The sequence below is a fragment of the Danio rerio genome, chromosome 13, assembly GCF_049306965.1.
Source record: "Danio rerio strain Tuebingen ecotype United States chromosome 13, GRCz12tu, whole genome shotgun sequence".
NCBI lineage: Eukaryota > Metazoa > Chordata > Actinopteri > Cypriniformes > Danionidae > Danio > Danio rerio.
The window spans coordinates 20380398-20401273 of NC_133188.1; the positions used below are offsets into that span (position 1 = coordinate 20380398).

At 34.8% G+C, this 20876-nt stretch overlaps 1 protein-coding gene across 5 annotated transcripts in view; it reads left to right on the forward strand.

Annotated features, from left to right (window-relative positions):
- ccar1 (cell division cycle and apoptosis regulator 1) overlaps nt 1–15234 on the forward strand; it is a 58832-nt gene extending 43598 nt beyond the window's left edge. For all 5 annotated transcript variants that reach the window (NM_001145599.1, XM_005156651.5, XM_005156652.5 and 2 more), the window contains 6 exon segments: nt 4276–4364; nt 6422–6568; nt 8798–8921; nt 9008–9193; nt 11371–11576; nt 14215–15234. In NM_001145599.1, the coding sequence (NP_001139071.1) occupies nt 4276–4364; nt 6422–6568; nt 8798–8921; nt 9008–9193; nt 11371–11576; nt 14215–14271 (809 nt within the window). In that variant the 3' untranslated portion in view covers nt 14272–15234.
- Nucleotides 15235–20876: the final 5642 nt, after the last annotated feature.

The window sequence follows — 20876 nt, forward strand, 5'->3', positions numbered from 1 at the left end:
CATGTTTTCTATATTTTTAACATTTAAAATCGTCTAGAAATAATAATTTGCATAACAAAAATAATGTCTGAAGAGCACAAAGCAAGCAAGCGAGTCGCATTTAGCTCTTGAGTTTTTCATCTTGAGAAAAGCAGGCATATAAATGTGATCAGATGAAAGTTGGCTTCTCTACATTTAGTTCAGTTTAGAAATGTATGGAGACCTGGAAGGCACTTGATGGTGGGGAAAAATGGGTGGGAGGAAAAAAAACTGAGTAATAGGAAAATGTACTAGGCGGGGTTAGTTGTAACAGGGTGTTGAACACCAATTAAACTAACAAAATAATTGTTGAATTTTGTAAGTAATGTTGGGAACTTTTTTAATAAAATGTTTTTTTTTTTAACAGAAAATATTTTTAATAGACAAAAATATATACATTTTGTAATTAAATATAATGTAATTAATGTAATTAAATATAATGCATAATAATCTTAATAAATCCAAATGTGTTAATCTAGTAAATAAATAAGCATGCTGTGCTATGTAGAATAAAAAATAAATTGAGCTAAGTACTGAGGAAATATAGCATTTAAACATTTAACTATTTAAAGTAAACCGAATTTCTATTAAATTGTGTAAAATCTACCTTTATAAGCATGTTTTACAACTAACCCTCTGTCTGTTACAACTTGCTTCGCAGCTGGGTTAAATAGTAAACATTTTACTTCTGGCATTTTTTTTGCAATACTGCACAGAAACCATAAGTCCCGTGATCATACAATTAGTGCTCATCTGTAGGAGGCATGTGTGTTGTTGGTAAAAAAAAACAAAAAACAAATGGTTTGTCTAACCCCATTACTCTGTTTATTATTTGACTAAAACCAAAAAGTGTTACTTTGTGCTCCTTCATGCCATTTAAAGTGACACCTCTGTTATCAAACAAGTGAAGAGCAGCAAATGAATCTCTTGTTTTGTTTGATAACAGATGTGTCAGTGTAAAAATGCAAAGATCTTTAGGCTAATGAAAGCATTCGATTAACTGGTTATGCTCATTTAAGAGAAGAGTAGCTGTGTTTAAAATAAAAAACGCAGGACAGACATGTTTACATATTATCAAGCGTATTTTTCTGTTTAAACATACACCCGAATCCCAAACTGTCCTGCACATTAGCTCTTCTTTAAATAGCGTGTACAGAAGTTTCTTCAGTTTATCATACGAAACGTGTCGGTCAGTCAGCGCTAATACATGCTTTCACTGATTCAAAGGTTGCATATGAAAGGCAACGATTGATGCACAGCTTTAATGAATAGAAAGTTAATGCAGACATTTCTATATTGATTTCAGCGGGCTTTCAAGATTAAAAATAGGGGGGAAATATGGGAAAATTCTTAATGATAGCATGATAGAAGGATAGAATGGTAAAATACAGGAGAATCGTGGCAAAAACAGGAGGGCTGACATGTATGAAGTACACAGGAAGTGTTTGTGTTTTCGAGGAATGCAAAACATCTTTGCAAGGTAATGCAAAAAACTTATATTTGTTTTCCTATCACTCTTTTTTTTTTTCTTCCTCCCACCCATTTTTTACCCAACATCACATCCCTTCCAGGTCTTGGTAGAAATGGATGCTAAAATTCTAATCTAATTTTATGCTTGTTTTTTTTTTCCACCTCTGCATGTGATAATGTTTAACTGGAATATTGTCATACATCCCAGCAATAGTTCAGTTAAACTGCACAGTTATTACTCATAATTAGTTCAAATAATTACCCCATAATTTACTCCTCCTCAAGCCATCCTCAGTGTATTTGACTTTCTTCTGTCAGATGAACACAGCTGGAGTAATTTAACATTTTATCCTGGCTCGTTCATGCTGCATAATGGTGTTGAGTAGTGGTCAGATTTTAAGCTTTCAAAAGTGCGTAAAACCTTTGTCAAATTTAATCCATGTGCTGATAAGGGTTTAACGCATGTATTATAAAGCGGACCAATTGTTTTTGTTACAAAAATCTAGAATTCGCATTCAGTGGACGCAGAAAGTCAGTGATCTGGCAAAAGAAAGTTATATACATATAGGATAGTTTAAGGGTGAGGAAATTATGGGGTAGTTTTCAAAATCTAAATCTAATACATATTAAAAACATATACATAATAAATAATAAATATATATTCAATGATGATAATGGTATTATCATTTTTATTACCATATCAAATAAATATTCATATCCAGTATTTTAATAATTAAATCTTAAATTTGGGATGCTCATAATAACCGATTAACCGTTAACCGAAAGGGTGCGTTTTTAACCTATTAATGGTATCAGTTAAATGATTTAAAAATATTTTTGATATTTTTTAAAAGTTTGGCTGCATAAGGGCCAATCACAGCGATCGTGCTTTTTGCATTGAGAGGCGCATCTGTTGAATGGTTTATTAATGGCTGCGAGCATTTCGCAGATGAAATAAAGTCAACTCTGAGCAGAAAAAGTGTTACATTATTCATTCTTCAATCAAATCAAAGCAGAGGTGGGTGTTCCGTTGAGGTGACAGCAGTGTTTGTGTTGTCAAGACGACTAAGGAGAATTTTTAAAGATGGAGGAGAGACTAGTGGTCGCTGTTTAAGTTATTCAGAGCTGCATGACTTTTAAATTACAATTATAACAACAGCAACACTCGCACACAATACGCAGGTGATTCAGGGACTGATCACACACTGAATGCACTTATGCGTGCTAAAAACAGGAGGGGCACCACATTGCCTTTTTGCTGACAAGAAAATTAGAAGCGGCATGCTATTTTTGTCACTAGGCAATGACTGAATCAGCTGGGTACTGTGCCAGTGTTGCTGTTAATATTGGTATAATTTTTAATTTTACAGCTTATAAAACATTTATGCAAATTTATGCAATATCATTTTTGGACAACATAATAGTTGTATGCTATAGTAGCCTATATTTTACAAAAAGTCAACATACGAGCCTTGTCATTGTCTTTCATAACGTGCAGCGCACACGTTAACCCTGAGTGAGCACACAAAGCACACAAGCTCTAAGGTGAAACCAGACGCTCAGGACATAATCTTTAAACTAATGACTTATATAAATGTTGACAGAGGTTTGTGATATGATAATAACAGTGGAGCAATAATTAAATGCATATTTTCCATGAAGCTATTAATTTAAGGTATCCTGCTATTTTTCTTTGACGGAAGAAAAAAATCATATGATTAAACAAAAAGCCTATGCTGGTTGCTAAAAAGAATTCAGTCAGTGTTTTTGCTTTGTAATCCAACTTTGTCATATAAGCGAAAAATATTTAGGGCAGACCTATTTATTTTATTCTTTTTATTTAGGTTATTCTTTTTTTTACGCAGTTGGAAACATTGCAGTGTGTGAAGATGTTCTGTATGCTGTTGTTCGCATGTTAAAATAAATCAGTAGTTTACATGCAATATTTAATGTGTCGGACACAAAATAGACACGTCAATAATTAATATATTTTTATTAAATAATCATTTAATATTAATCTGACCAGTTAATCGTTAATTTTCAGTTAACGAGTGGCAGTTGTCGATTGGCAAAATTAACCAAAATGAACATGTACATATTATGAATGTACATGTCAATGTAGTCTGTATCTATAATGGATTCACTTCATTTACAGCCAGCAAAGAAATATTTAGCGAACTTCAAATTGTGTTTTCATCATTTAAATAATCACTGCATATCAGATATTCAACTATTCATGCACACCTCTTTAGGTCAGATTTGATCCTGAGTTGTCCTTATGCATGGTAGCTGGATTTGGATTAACCAGTCCAGGCATTTCCAGTAAACCTTTATACCATTATAACCTCACCATGTGTAAGATCTGCGCTGTTCAAAATCAAAGAAACATACTGTGGGATTGAGATCAAGTTTAAAGTGTGTCACACATTGAAAAGAAGTACTACATTAAATCGCATTTTTAAAATAGTTATTTTGCCACAAAATATTTCCTATGGATTTTCAATGTTGCTTCTCAGTTGTTGTTTTCTCGTGTTGCATCAATTTAAGCATCTTTTTTTAATCTAGTTTAACATTGCACAACTAAATGACTATTTCACTGATAATAGTCTGATTATAAAAAAAGCTTTTCGCAACCAATGCTGTTATAGAAACCTAATGAACCTGAAGAGAAAGTCACACCAATCTTACTACAAGTTTTTCAGCTGGCTTAAAAATGATCCCTACGTAAGGCCAGTTGAGGTGATTTATGATTTTAAAAAGTCAAAACTGATCCTTTGTGCTTCTCAGATAAAGATGATGAAGACTCGAATGGCCGGGACAGAAGAGACGACCGACGAGACGACCGGAAGTCTAAAGACAGGTCATCTAAAGATAAAGTAAGTCAACTATGGAGTCAATCTCGGGCCATATATACTTGCAAAATAAAAGAAAGTTTTGCAAACCAAAAATAAAGTATTGAGCAAAAAAATAAATAAATAAATGCAAATCTCCAAAAATCGCAAAGTGAAAATACGTTTTTGAGAAATAATAATGAAATTTACAACAACAAAAAAAAAACTAAATAAAAATCAAGCAGGGCAAAAAAGCAAAAAAAAATTTGCAATAAAAATTTTATAGCAAACCAAAGGTTAAAAGAGAACTTGGGCATTTATGACAGGCATGATACAGTGTCTCCAGGGCCCGGTTTTTCAAAAGTAATCCACTAAGATTTTGGATAAGGGATTGGATCAAATCTTAAAAATGGGTTTTTCAAAAGAAAAAACGGATTACATAATCGGATTAGATCACATAATCCAATCTTGGTTTTGATCCGGATCAAACCTTTACTTTGGGTTTTTCAGACCTTTTTTGTAGGATCTGGATCACTTTGATCCAAAGAACCTGGATTAAACTGATCCCATCAGAAGGGTGGTTTTAGCGTAGATTTCATGCCCAAAATGTAATGAAAACTTAAAAAATGTATTAAATAATACTATTTTTGGATCATACAGTATCTTACGATATATACTATTTATTCATAAGGTTTTCATTTTATTTGTTCATCTGTCAGGCTATAGTGATTATTGGCTTTAACGTGTTCAGTCTTTCAGTATAGGCCTACAGCAAAGTAGAAAGAGTTTGGCCTCATAAAATAATCCCCCAAACAGCTTTCAAAACTGACCAAAAACAATCAATTTTATTCTTTTACTAATTGATAGATATATTCATCACAATGGAAAATGTTTTTCTTTTTAAAATATTTATTAGTGATGCATGCAATGATTACAGAATAAAAAAAATGCAAAGAATGGCAATGACTGATTTTTTTTAAATCTCTTTCAACAATTGCAAAAAGAGACTGAAAGGGCAGAAGCACAGCTTCATCTGGCAGAGAAACAACTGACTCTGAACAAACTGCAGCTAACCTAGCCAATGACTTGAGATCCGCCTCCTAAAGGCTACGCTCAGACAAGCTGCTCTCTCCACATCAGATGAGGAAGTCAGAACTTATTGTGGAGTTTTTGACATTAAGTCTTTTTTTATTTACATCTATATTTGAAACTTATTATAAATATCCTCAATGTACAGTGTTGTAGGTCTCAAATGAGCGGACTGCTTAAAGAGGATGGGGTGTTGTTTTTCTTGTTTTTATTATTATTATTTATTATTATTATTATTATTTTAATAATTATTAAATTTTCTTAGTTTTCATTTCAAATAAAAATAAAGTTATATTGACCCCATGCTATTCTACTCTTTACATATCTATAGTTTTACATTGTGATGTCCTATCCTGTTTGAGCACTGGTTATCCAGATTTAGTGATCCTGAAAAGTTCCTATCCAGATCAGATTGATCCAATCCGATGTTGCTTTGAAGAACTGGCTCAAAAAGTGAGCTGGATTACGTGATCACGGATCACAAAAACAGGATTACTAAATCCGGATCAATTTTATCCGGATTAAACCTTTTGAAAAACCGGGCCCAGGTGATGATGGAGGCAGGCCTGCCGTAAAAGCCCAAATTCCCTTGACTCCACCCCCTTCTCAAATCAGGGCTACAAAGTTAAACATGAAGTGCAAAGAGAAAACAGCATCGCAAACTCAGGATTTACCAAAAAGCTAATCAAAATGCGCATTGCAATTGACTAGACGGGTTTTGAAGGTAGTGCTATAACCATGTGTTGCAAATATATCGTTTTTTGTTGCAAATATTTTAGTTTTAATTATACTTTTTAGTTTTTTTGCACTGGTTGAATTTTTTTATTATTTCTATTTTTTTTTGTGATTTTTGGAGATTTGCATTTATTCATCTGTTTTTGTTTGCAAAACTTCCTTTTATTTTGCAAATATATATGGCCTGAGATTGACTCCATAGTCAACAACAGATCTCTTTTTGCAGCATGAAATGTCTGTGAAGAGTGGCATTTCCTAATATTTCACTGTGTCTATAGGACGAGAAGAAAAGGCAGATGGTGACATTCAACAAGGATCTGCTGATGGCCTTTGTGTACTTCGACCAGAGTCACTGCGGGTACCTGCTGGAGAAGGACTTGGAGGAGATCATGTACACACTGGGCCTGCATCTGTCCAGAGCTCAGGTGCTGCTTCTGCTCTCTGTGTTTTAGTGTTTCTTGGTTAAAGGGGGCTGTAAAGTTCAAAACATTTACTCATTGTAATTTCTTAGAAATGTCATCAGATTCAAATCTGTCCATTTTTTGCCATGGAGAAAATATGCAATATCACTTTTTTACTGTTCATGCATAGCAGTATTTAACCAATTCTGAGTTTAATAACTCATTCATCCATTCATTTTGTTTTTGGCTTAGTCCCTTTATAAAAAATAAAGGGTTCACCACATTGCAATGAACCACCAATTTATCCAGCATATGTTTTATGCACCGGATTCCCTTCCAACTCATTACTGGGAAACATGCATGCACACTCATTCACACTCATACTCATGCACCTCCACTGACTGCGCATGCACCTCGCGAAACGGACGAGGCTTTTATTCTTGCCTCATTCGCTGTTGTGATATTCTTAAAATGGACTGGGCGCGTTAAAAAAAAAAAACTTATAAAAACTTATAACTTTATAAATTATTTTAATGATTATAAGGATTTCTATAACCATTCAAGATTTTTTTTATCCAAACTTTGATGCGTCACTTGCTTTTGTTCATATATAGGACTGTTCTACCTATTAAAGTTTATTAAATATTAATGACAGCAGAACACGGGTTGCGATACATATATATTTTTTATTATGGCAAGAATAAAAGCAAAAAAAAAAAAGTACACTTACTAAAAAATCCAGCTGATTTAGCCCAGACAAAATCTCTTCTAAGTGTTTCATATTTAACTTAAATCAAACGCGACGCCGCACAAACTGTTCGCTCGAGTCTCAAAAAAATCATGCTCTCGCCAGCCGAAATCATATCGCGCGCAGCCAAAGCAAACCTCTGCAAACACCGTGATGATGTCACATTTGTTACGCGCAACTAGCGGACATGTGGAGTACAAACCTGGCTTAAGGTGATTGTGCAACCCACTGCGCTACTGTGACACCCATTATGAATTCATATTATTTAAAATTCTTACAATTTAATAAAAAGTCATATTATAATTATTCATAATAATCTATTCATCATCTAATATAACTGTTACATTAACAAACAATTAAATAATAATGAAAATAATAATATAAATACAAAAATGTAAAATAATAAAATAATTATATAATAATAATTAACTAATAATAAAAATAATTTGAACTAACATAATATTGATAATCATAATACAAAATTCTCTCAAACGCACACACACATTTATATATAACACAAGTAGTATTGTAGCAGTTATAAACAAATTCAGCATTAAGTGACGGATATACTTGATGATGATAACAGTTGTAGTATTATTATTATTACTATTATAACCCTAACATATGAATATTCATGCAATAATAATTGTTAGAACTAGCATAATATTGATAATCATCATAAACTATTCTCACACACACATAAAAGACATGTAATATTGTAGCAGTTATAAATAATTACAAGTAAATATTATTATTTTTATAAAGAAATAAATGTTTTAAATTTTTTGGTAAATTGAACAATCATGCTATTAAATGACAGATATTCTCGATAATGGTGTTTGTTGTTGTTATCATTTTTGTTGTTACAATCATATCGTGAATATTCATGCAACAATAAATACTTACTGTTGAATTGATTATCATAATACGTGTGCACACACATAAAATAAATGTATTTTTGTATTAGTTATAAACAAATGCAAATAAATATTATGGATATTTTTTAAACTTAAGTATTTTTTATATTTTTATTAAATTTAAAAATTATTCTTTTAAATAATAGATATAGTTGAGGACAATAGTGATGATGGCTGTATTATTATTATTATTACCATTTCAAACTAATATTCATGTAATAATAATGCTTAAAATAACTTTCATATTTTGTTTAAAAAAAAAAAAAAAAATATATATATATATATATATATATATATATATATATATATATATATATATATATATATGTATGTATGTATGTATGTATGTATGTATGTATGTATGTATGTATGTATGTATGTATGTATGTATGTATGTATGTATGTATATATGTATGTATGTATATATGTATGTATGTATGTATCATTTATGTATCAAAGTAATTGATTAAAAGGAAGAGATGTTTGTTGCATCATGCCTGATCACAATATAATGTGTTACTAGTAATTTTCTAATTGAACGCAATGTAGCATATTTATTAAAAGACTGTTTTTTTTCTATCCTTTCAGGTGAAGAAGTTGTTAAACAAACCTTTGGTTAAAGAGTCGTGCCATTATCGAAAGCTGACGGACAGGCCTAAAGATGAGCCTTGCCCCGCACTGATCTCTGAGGCTCACATAGACAACCTTTTAGGTGTGCAAAGAGGAGGATGACTGAAACTGAGAAGCTCATTTGTAACAATAGAGCACATATCAATGACAAACTCTCTGTGCCCACAGGTAACCAGATTTTACTGACCAGCCAGAAGATCAAGCGAGAGCCAGATGAGAGCGGTGAGTCAGGGAGTCTAATCGTCTACAAGGGAGCTCTGGTGGATGTGGGAAGTATGATGCAGAAGCTGGAGAAGAGCGAGAAAACACGAGAGGACATTGAGCAGAAGCTCATGCAGCAAGATGTTAAAATGGGTAACACTTTTTTTATTACATTCAAATGACTGTCATGTGCAGTTTGATTTGTGGTCAGTGAGCCTTAGTGACCCATTATGTTTATTTTTTTGGGGGGATAATAATAGTTGCTCCTTTTTAGATCCAGGTTGTAGCACATTTTGTCTTCACAATGAGTAGAGGTGTGAACCTACATTAGTTTCATAGTTTGGTTTGGTCACGATTATTGTGCCATCGATTCGGTTCAATTCGATATCTCGTAGCTTCACGGTGCATTGACAATGCTTTCTATAAACAATTGAATATTTTACTTCACAGCACAAGAATTCTTGTATTAAAAATATGATTTTAAAATACATTTTATATAAGCCAGAAAGGGCTGAGATCGGCTGTGAACGTGTTGGCGCTGTTCACTGATAAGTGACACTGCAGACACGCTCATGTCTGGATCCACAAGTATTGCTATAACAGCCAAGAGGAGAGGAAACGTCACGCTAACAGGCCATATGAGCCATCGTGAGAAAGAGAGAGTTTACTTTCATTTTCTCTATAGCAATTAAATCGGGGCTTCTGCTGTAACTTCAGTGTCAGTAAAAGACTGTCCAGCAACACAGTGAATCGTGCAGAGTTTCTGCACTTTTCCCTCCCCGTAGTATTCTACCACGACATACTGCATATGAAATAAATGGCATCAGAATGCAATAACTGGTTAGGATCTATTACTGAACCGATACCGAATTGTTTGTGTCTGCGAACAATGGAACCTGGAACAATTCATTTTGACACCTTTAAGTTTTACCCCATAACTTACTAAACTCACTTCCACTTTTTGTACATGGACATGAAAATGACATGTTCAACTTAAACAAATGCCACTTTGGTGCATAGTTTATTTTATTAGGTCTCATTTTAAAGAAGACAGATAAGAAAAGTTAAATAAGGGTGCTTTTACACCTAAATGTTTATTTTGGAACCTGGAGTGTTTGCCTCTTATTCAGAGTATTCACAGCCTTTGATGTGAAGCTCTAAATTGAGCTCAGGTACACTCTGTTTCCACTGATCATTCCTGAGATGTTTCAGCAGCTTAATTGGAGTTCAGCTGTGGTGAATTCAGTTAATTGAACACGATTTGAAAAGGCATACACCTCTCAATATAAGGTCACAGGGTTCACAGTGTTTGTCAAAGCACAAACCAAGCATGAAGACAGGATTGTCTGGAGGCACAAGGCTGGTGAAGTTTACAGAAATAATTCTGCTCCTCTGAAAGTTCCAATGAGCACAGTGGCCTCCGTCATTTGTAAGTGGAAGATGTTTGGAACCACCAGGACTTTTCCTAGAGCTGGCCGGCCATCTAAGCTGAATGATCGGGGGAGAAGGGCCTTAGTCAGGGAGGTGATCAATAAGCCGACAGTCACCTTACAGGAGAACCTTATAGAAGGGCAACCATTTGTGCAGCAATCCACTAATCAAGCCTGTAAGGTAGAGTGGCCAGACGGAAGCCACTCCCGTAGGAGGAACTGAAAGACTAGTCAGGATAGAGGGAAAGATGAATGCAACAATGTACAGAGACATCCTGAATGAAAACCTGCTTCAAAGTGCTCTTGACCTTAGATTATGGCGACAGTACATCTTCTAGCAGGACAATGACCCAAAGCACACCACCAAAATATCAGTGGAGCGGCTTCACATCAACTCAGTGAATGTCCTTGAGTGGCCCAGCAAAATGGCTGTACAGCGTCGCTTCCCATCCAGCCTTACCGAGCATGAAAGGTGGTCCAGGCTTGTGGTATCATATTCAAAAAGTCTTGAGGCTGTAATTGCTGCCAAAGGTGCATCAACAAAGTATTGAGCAAAGGCTGTGAATACTTGTGGTTTTTCAGGTTTTTTATTTTTAATAAATTTGCAACAATTTCTTTTTTCACATTGTCATTATGGGGTATTGTGTGTAGAATTGGAGAAATAAATGAATTTAATCCATTTTAAACAAAAATCTTTAGAATATTCAAATGAGAGGGGCATGATGAAGGATGCACAATAACTGAAAAGATCCAATCAGTTCGTGAATGTGTGAGGCTAGTCTACATTTATGTTTACCCTCCTTGAAAAACAACCACAGATTTTTGGACGTTATACAATTTCTTGGCTTTGATAATCCGGAGTATGCATTTATCCACTACTGCATATGTTTTGTTTTGCAGAGGAGGATTCAAAGCATATATCAGAGCTAGAAGCTGCTAACAGGAGCCTTCAAAAGGAGCTGGACGATGTAAAGAACACCCTGAGGGAGACGGAGAGCAAACTGACAGCCTCAGACCAGCGCAAGGGCAGATTTGAGCAGCAGCTCCACAGCACAGTGTCCAGCCTCGACACCATCAAGAAGGAGCTACAGGGGGTTTTAGCAAACGTATGCAAAACATCTCTTTGTTTCAGCACTGTGTAAAATGTGATTCATGTATATATAAAAAAAATATCTTCAAAGTGTGCATACCCTGAAATGTTTTCAGATTTGTTAAACAATTTGTAACGCAGAATTTAACACATAATGGCAAAATACAATTAGTACCCAGAGCTCCTGATGAAAACAACGCAAATCAAAGTAACAGGAAGACTAGGCGATATGGGCAAAAAAATCATATCTCAATATTTTTATGAGGAATGATGGTATACTAATATATATCCGGTATTTTCCTATAAATGGTTACTTGAGAGTCAAAGCCTTTATTAAAATTTTACTAAACAGTTTTTGAGCAAAATATAATGAAACACAAGGGTTTCCCCTTCCTCTTATTATCATTATAATTATCATTCTTATATTGTTATTTGTTAAAAGAGTAGCTAACAAAGAAATATTAAATTAGAAAAAAAAAGTTTAATAAACAAGTGCATGTTTTTTTTTATTTTACTTTTTTTAAGTTTTAATAATCGTTTAAACCACCAACCATTTGTACACTATAGGCACAAACACACAAATCAAATCACGTCTTCCAGTTAAGGGGCTAAAATAAATAAATCAATTAAACAGAATAAATAAATAAAATGATTAGAATATAAACGGTATTTAAGTCAACATGCAATAACAGACCAGAACGCAGGGCTTTTAACTTATAATCAGTGAATATGAGGTGGTTTCATTTTCAAAATGCGATATAAATTCGTTTGGCGTTTTTAATTCTTTTAAACGCATTCAGGTGCTGCTTGTCAATTTGACAAGGCTTCTACGTTGATTCTAGCTGTCATTTGTGGAAGATTTCTGATGAACCGCTGTAAAGTTGGTGCGCGTGAGGGGGAGTCAAATTTAGATACAACACCGGCACTGCATATTCCTCCATGTTGCGTGCAGTGATGGGTCGTTTCTGAATGATTCGTTAATTTTGAACAAATCTTTTGTATGACTCATGAATTGAATCATTCATTTGTGCATGCGCCCATTTGTGCAAGTGGAGCTCGCTTGCTACCTTGGAGTGGTCTGTTTCCAGCAGAATGTGCATGTGTCCTCAAACCATATCAATATGAAAGATATTGGATAATCCTGCATCGCGTTGTTGAATCATATCAACATATTCCCAGAACTGGATATACCGCCTAGCCCTACACTATTTACTAAATTATCAGTCTCGACAAACTGTACTCAAAAACTGCTAAATCACACCGAAGCTGATTCTGTTTGTTCACAGCAGAAAATAAGGATGTTTGTTGTTTTTTCATCAGAACAAGCTTACTTTTGCTTATCCTCAATGCTGCAAACTACAAACTTTACTGATAAAGTCACTCTCTGTGCAAAAACGCATCTTGAAAGTCCAAAAAGCAACTGTAACATAGTTTGATTTTTAGTAATTAATTGGTTTGAAACTGATATGTATTTAGGGGACAGATTTAATCAATTTGTAAAAAATAGGTATTTTTAATTCAATTACCTTTTATTTTTAATACTTCTGATGTAACCTACATAGTCGGAGTGTGTAAGGCTGGAGAGGCTTGGCCTCACCCTGACCAGAGACCACGGATATAGCAGCAAAGAAAAAAAGCATTGAAAACATGTAACGGGTGTAAGACGAAATATGAATGTAATGTATTGTTGATGATTAACAGAACACTTTAGTTACTGTAAGTCCCCCTCCACACACAAATGGAACTGTACCCCGCACTTTGCACTGAGCGCTGTTTATTACTGGAGTTGGCAGCAACTCTGAAAACGAAACCAAAAGTGCTGGTGCAAACTATTCTGATTTGCCGGTTAAGGATAAAAGTAATGAAATGACGAATGAGTATTACGGGAGAGGTATAATAATATATTCTTCTGGTTTAACTGGTTTTCAGCATTAAATGAAATGTATTTGGTAGTTTCATTGTAACATAGTCTAAGCATGTTCACATTTTACCGGAACTGAAAGTACATATTTGGTGATGTACCATATCAACGTCGATGTGATCAAACAAAAGATCCGAACCCAACTCGATTCATTTATTCAAATCAATAGTTTTAAACACGGTGCACTTTCAGATTTAAACCTCAGCTGGTGGTTTTCCTTCACTTAGAGCTGTTACACACTGCATAGAAAGTCATTTTCAAAAACCCATAATAGGGGCTCTTTAAAACACACTGAGTCTAATTTGACTTTAATTTTAGACTATATGTAGATGCAAACACTTTTTTTCCAAGGAAAATTAACAATGTACAGTGTTTAGCAGTAGATATTTTCGAATCATGCATTGACAATAGTATGAGCCACTATAGGGGTGGTCAAATCACATTTACTTGATTATTTAAGATTCAGATCAGTGCATGCTATTTTCTATTATGTAAAGAGCAACTTCCCACATCTTGTTTTGACATGCTTCAGGGGTGATTTATTTGGTTGCGAGAGTGCTGTTTCCCCAAATATAACACATTTGCAAGTGAAAGCAAAGACATATCTGTAAAAACAGCTCCAAACAAAGTCAAAGCAGGAAATTGTCTCTATATACATGTTTATACATATACGACTTGTGGAACTGTACTTTTTTTTATAACGTATAATAATCATGTTTGTTTTGTCACACAGAATGACCGTTCAGAAGACGCAGACCACAAAACTCAAGCTAATGGCTCGGATGAGTGAACTCCCCTCTCCAGTTCATCCACATTTAATCTCCTTTCAGATATGTAAATAAGTGGAACGCTAACACAATTACGAAGCTAATTAAATGTAGATTTTTTTTTCCGTTTGTGTACAAAGTTTTAATGAGCGTGGAGGCGAACTCCCAGTTTTCTCAGAAATCTGTATTTAAAAGTAATCGATTTGATCAGAATCGAACTATTGAATTTAACAGGTTCACGTTAAAATAGATCGTTTGATTTGTGTATGTTTTGGTTACTTGCCAGTTTAAGTCATTTTAACGTTGCGCTATCAGCATATTTCCTCGTGAAATAACACATGACTTGTGCCAGTACGCAGACTTAATTTAGCAATAAAATTGTTATTTATGTTTAAATGCAACTGTGTTTAGAAACAGACATTGGGATTGTATTAATGTCTATGAGGAGCTGCTTTCTGATCCATTTCACTGATCGACTGACATGTTTTTGTGTTGGGTCACACCTGCGCATGCGTCTTAATAAGCAAATGCATATCAGCTTGATTCCTGACTCGTTTTTTTATAGATTGTTTGTTGAGGGTAATTCTTCCAGATTATGTTTGCTTGAATGGGGGGGTTGTGTTTATTTTGTTAATACAAACAAAACCAAGGCAGTTAATGTTCGTTCTGGGTCTTGGACTTTATATAAGTGCGACTGTAATATGTGAGAATAGCGTGAGTCAGATACTATGTGATTTATTTTGAGTAGTTTGTTATTCTGGAATTGTTTTGAAGGCAATGAATTCAGTTTTGTACGTTTTTCTTGTTTTTGGCCCACTTAGGAGGATGGGATTGATTACAGTGTTTGATTTCGGTTGATGGAGAAGAGCCAAAACTTGGGAAATTTGAGCCCTAAGCAACCAAGTGCACATAATTTTTTATTCTAAATGTACTCTATGGTTGTTCTGGATAAAGGAAACAAATAAAAAGTGGTTTGTTTTAACATTTCACTGACTTGAATTTTGGATTTTCCCCATTTCATTTAGATTTGCTTGGGTTTTTGCAATGCCTTTTCCTCCCCACTAGATGGCAATGTGTGTTTAAACTGGATGAATTTTGCATGCAGTTTTTATGAGAGGGAACTACAAGCAGGTGGTTTCATAAACATTGATATAATAATTCTGGTCACAGAGTCTTTAATGATTTGTTTGTTTGATGACTGCAAGATTGTTTTAGTACATGCATATTTTTACTGTAAAAAAAATGTTGGGCTCAACACAATTCCTTCATGTTGTCCCAACACCAGTCAATAAAGTTTAATTTATTTAGCTTAATTAGGTTAAACAATAAGTAAGAAATAATATGGTTTGAATGTTCAACAATTACGTTAAAAACTAAATAACTATATGTTTTAAGCCACTTTAAATATTGTGTTGAGCATAATTACAGATGTTTATACCGTAAACCGTTTTAGTATTACTGAGTAACTATTGTAGTTTTAATTGGGTTTTAATTTTAACGTTTTAGTGTTTTGTTGATTGTACATTTCGTTTTTAAATCCCGCTTCATTTCTCTTTTTTTCACTCCCATAAGGATAACTTCAGTAATAATAAGCAGTGAACTTTAAATTTAGCAAAGTTTCCACTGTATATGTGGTAAAATGTAATCATTTCTTTCAGTTAACGATAATTTATTGTGGGTGGATTTTTTTTTGTTAATCTCTAAAATTAAACATTCATAAATATAAATATGTCCTCGTTTTCTTAGAAATGTTCTTTTTTTTTGTCATCTGACAAATAAGTGATGAGTTTCACTGATGTGTTTGAATATAGCACTATGAAAATATTAAACTAAATATCAGACTAAAAGTCTAGCAGTGAAGTTAAAAGAAAGGACTTTGACATATTCAGTGTACCTGAAGCTGTTGAAAACAGTCCAAACTACAAAACCTTGAAAAACAGAGAGGCCCATGATTATTTATTCTCCTCCATACAGTGAACACAATCCTTACTCATTTAAATGACTGTATTAGTTTAATTAGCCATATCTTAAAATAAAGTCTGCCCCATTGAAGTTGAAGATCTTTTATGTTAAGGTTAATTCATGTTAAAATATGGTGTATTTCAATCAAAAGCACAATATCCTTTCATTACAATACAAGTGCAATCTGTAGGATATGTGTGAATATATTAATTCATTCATTTTCTTGTCAGCTTAGTCCCTTTATTAATCCGGGGTTGCCACAGCAGAATGAACCGCCAACTTATCCAGCAAGTTTTATGCCCTTCCAGCCACAACCCATCTCTGGGAAACATACACACACACACACTCATACACTATGGACAATTTAGCCTACCCAATTCACCTGTACCGCATGTCTTTGGACTGTGGGGGAAACCGGAGCACCTGGAGGAAACCCACGCGAACGCAGGGAGAACATGCAAACTCCACACAGAAACGCCAACTGACCCGAGGCTCGAACCAGCGATCCAGCGAACTTCTTGCTGTGAGGCCACAGCACTACCTACTGCGCCACTGCTTCACCCGAAAATATATTCTATACCAAAAATGAGGGGCAGCCGAGAGGCAGATGAACCATTAACTGGTAGAACTTGTCAAGACCTCAATTTACAATATCTGACAAGTTCTTTTTTGTGGGTAAAAGGAGTTTGAAACATTTGAGCCGTGTCATAATGTTTGTGGACATCTTGACCCTGCTGGTCTGTCTGTGGTGTGTGTTTGGATGAATATGCTGCACATTGTCCTTTCAAAAGCACAAAGAACTTAAGTTACAGGATTGATGAACCAGCAGTTAAAATGAGTTAAAATGATCTGTTTAAGTATCTGGAGGTGTTTGCTCAAGCTTTGCAGTTTTCTACTCCGGTTTGGTTTGTCCTGACCACTTTACAGTATTAAGTGATATTAAACTCATGGGTTTTCCTAATTTTACTTCTGTCTGATCTTGATAAACGGAATTAAAGAAATTAATAGGAAAAACACAAATCATGTCTACATGATTTTGCTCTGACGAAATTTAGAAATATTATCAGTCAGAAAATGGATGCAAAAATAGTTGCAGATTAGTTTGTTATGAAACATTGATAGTTTGATTTTTAATATTAAGTAAACTATACTACTAGTATTACTGTTGTTGTTATATAGCATCACACTATTGCTGCAGATTTGCCGGCTGCGAATCTCCTGTTCCACGGCATCCCAAAGGTGCTTTATTGGATTGAGCCTTGGTGACTTTGGAGGCCATTTGAGTACAGTAAACTCATTGTCATGTTCAAGAAATCCGTCTCAGATGATTTACGCTTTATGACATGTGCATTATCCGGCTGGAAGTTGCCATCAGAAGATGAGTGCACTGTGGCCATAAAGGGATGGACATGTTCAGCAACAATACTCGCGTTGACACGATGCTCAATTGGTAATAATGGGAAAAAGTGTGCCAAGATAATATTTCCCACACCATTACACCACCACCACCAGCCTGAACTGTTGATGCTGTTATCTTATAATACAGCCCAACAGGCTTATCAAATTGAAAAACAAATTGTACTGAGTGTAACTGATTATTACTAGGCTACTTTCCTCAAAACACAACAATTAGACACAAAACATTGTTCTGAGCCTTAGTAGTTTAATGCAAAGCTGACAAAAAATGAGACAGCTGAATGGAGCAGAGATGGCAAAAGTGCACAAATCCTTTACTCAAGTAGAAGATACTCATGTTTAAAACGACTCTGGTTAAAGTTGAAGTACTGACTACACTTTTGTACTCAAGTAAAAGTAAAGAAGTACAGCCTCAAAAATGTACTGAAGTAAAAATGACCCATTGCTTCTACATGTCTTTCACTAGGTAGGTAAATATCTGGTTTCCCCCATATATCCTGATGCAAACTCACAACGTTCATCATGTTGTTTTGCGGTTGTTACATTAAAAAACTACAGTTGCCATTCATGTTTATGCACACTAAAAATAATTCTGTATATCTTTATAAATAATGTCTTACATTTTACACCGAATTCTGTCCAACATATATTGATTTTGTATGAAGTGTTCGAATGCAAAAACTTCCAAGTGCCGTCTGAAATTTCCATCAAAAATGAACGTTTTTCTCAGCCTCCTTTTATGATGGGATATTTTATTTTAAAGACCAGGAAAAGGGCTTATTCTTTGCCATAAAAGTAATATTATAGAACATACACAAAAGGAGACTAATAAAAATACTAATTTTATAGGAAAAATTCAGACGGCATTTAGAGGTTTTTGCATCTAAACTCTTCATATATTTTCTTTTGCTAAAGTAAATAGTTACTGTATTTGACTGCGAACTATTTATTTATTGTTTTGCATTAGCAGCTCTCATACATAACCAGTGATTTAAGTGTTTTTTTCCAGGGTATTGTGGATAATTTATTTAACGGATAAACATTATTTCTGTTAATGTATTCTATGCTAAACGCAACACATGCGTGACTACAACCTACAAAACATGTGCATGATCTTTTATTCACGTGATTAATTCAGGATCTTTATTCATTCATTCATTTTATTTTTTTATTCATTCATTTTATAGTCCCGTCATTAATCTGGGGTCGCCACAGCGGAATGAACCGTTAACTTATCCAGCACATGTTTTACGCAGCGAATGCCCTTCCAGCTGCAACTCACTGGGAAAGATACACTCTCATTCACACACATACTCTAGGGTCTTACCCAATTCACTTATATCGAATGTCCTTGGACTTATGGGGGAAACCGGAGCACCCAGAAGAAATCCATGCAAACACGGGGAGAACATGCAAACTCTACACAGAAACGCCTACTGACTCCGCTGAGGCTCGAACCGTGCAACCCACTGTGCCACCGCGTCGCCGGGATCTTCATATAAAATAATATGTTTCTTCATGAATTGACCAGCATAGTTACATTTGTTGTAAAGCATTTGTTAAAACAATTATTTGAAGATTAATATGCCTGTAAAATCATATAGTCTATAAAAAACTGTAAAACAGCGTATATTCTTTATTAGAAAATATGAACTCATCGGAAATAAATCTCGATGCATAGTTTTTATATAGTATTTAATTGCTTTAGTACTAAATGTTAAGGCTGTGCAATTAATCAAATATTCAGTTTCGATTTTTGCTTCTAACTATTATTTAAAAAACATTAATCAATATAAAATAGTTATTGCATCATACACCGCCCCTTTCCAGTTGTACACATTTGTTGCTCTGCAAAGCTCAGTTTCACATGAAAATGACTAATAGCATGTACTGTAATGTAACTTTTGCGCAGGATGCGCATCATTCATTGATGTACATTTGAATCATTCATGTTTTTAAAAGCGCAAAAGAAATCGCATGCTGTTGTGTGCGCGCGCTCAGGCTCAGAGAGTCTCACATTAAGATGACTTTAGATGAGTGTGCTCTGCTCTCCTCTGAGTCAGAGAGGAGCAGAGCACACGCATCTAAAGTCATCTTAATGTGTGCGCTTCAATGGTCAAATACATGCACATTTGTGCCAAAACATGGTTTTTAGTGATTATTCATATTAACCCTCATTTGTTTAATAAACAAATGAGTCGAGAAACAAAAGACACGTCAAAGTGAAACTATAAATCAGAACCGTACTGCTCTTAAAGTGACAGCGCGCAATTTTCCTGCTGTCGCCTGTTTTTTCATTAACTAAACAACAAAAAGACAAAATCACTCACTGCTTTTGACTGAAGGAGTTGTGTAGCTGTAATTTAATTTTTAATTTAACCCCAACTTCAGACATCACCTTCTGTCAAGTGTTAACGCTGAATCAGCCGTAATGAAGTGTTTGTACTTCGTTACTTTCTACCTCTGGAATGGTGCATATACTAACTTGTGTTTTATTTATTCACTATTTGTGTCAAATAGTCAAAAAACGCAATGTGACAGACTAGCAGATACATGAATGTGGATCTTAGTACATTCACAGATGATCCTTGGTTATTCAGAGGTTGTTATCTCTAAATAACATACCTTAGACAGGCACAACTGACCAATAAGAATCAAGTATTTGAGACAGTCGTGTAATTAACCATGATTAAAGCTTCGGGAGTAATCAACAAGAAAAAAGTATTTTCATAAACTTTCCTTCGTGATCTCCACATTGCAGAGAGAGTGTTAATGTCCTGGTGTCACTCTGCAGGCCAGCTGGAACTCCAACAGGAGAAATCAAAGCCTCTGCAGGTAAAACCCAGTCCTTTCCCTAAACAGAGGGCCTTTGTCCCGCACAGTAAGCCTCACACTCATACACCGAAGAGCCACGGGACAATCAGCTTCTCTTTCCACCACACTCTCACACCAGGCCCACCAACAATCAGCTTATGTGAATTCAAGCCGCCATGTTTTTTTATTTTCTTGTTTTCAGGGTGGAGAGTTGCATCTTTTATTGCGGCAGCATATTAGGTTACAACTCTCCCCTCATTGATCCGCCTGTCTAAACAACTAGGCCTTCTCATTTTCCCTCATTTCAGGACAAAACTGTGGCTTTCTTTGCAAATGTTGCCTTGTGTATTTAAACGAATGCAGAAAGTGTTGATCGTTTGGATGTTTCAGCGTTTCTCCTTTTGTTTCAGGAGGCTCCCGCTGTCTGCTGTTCCTG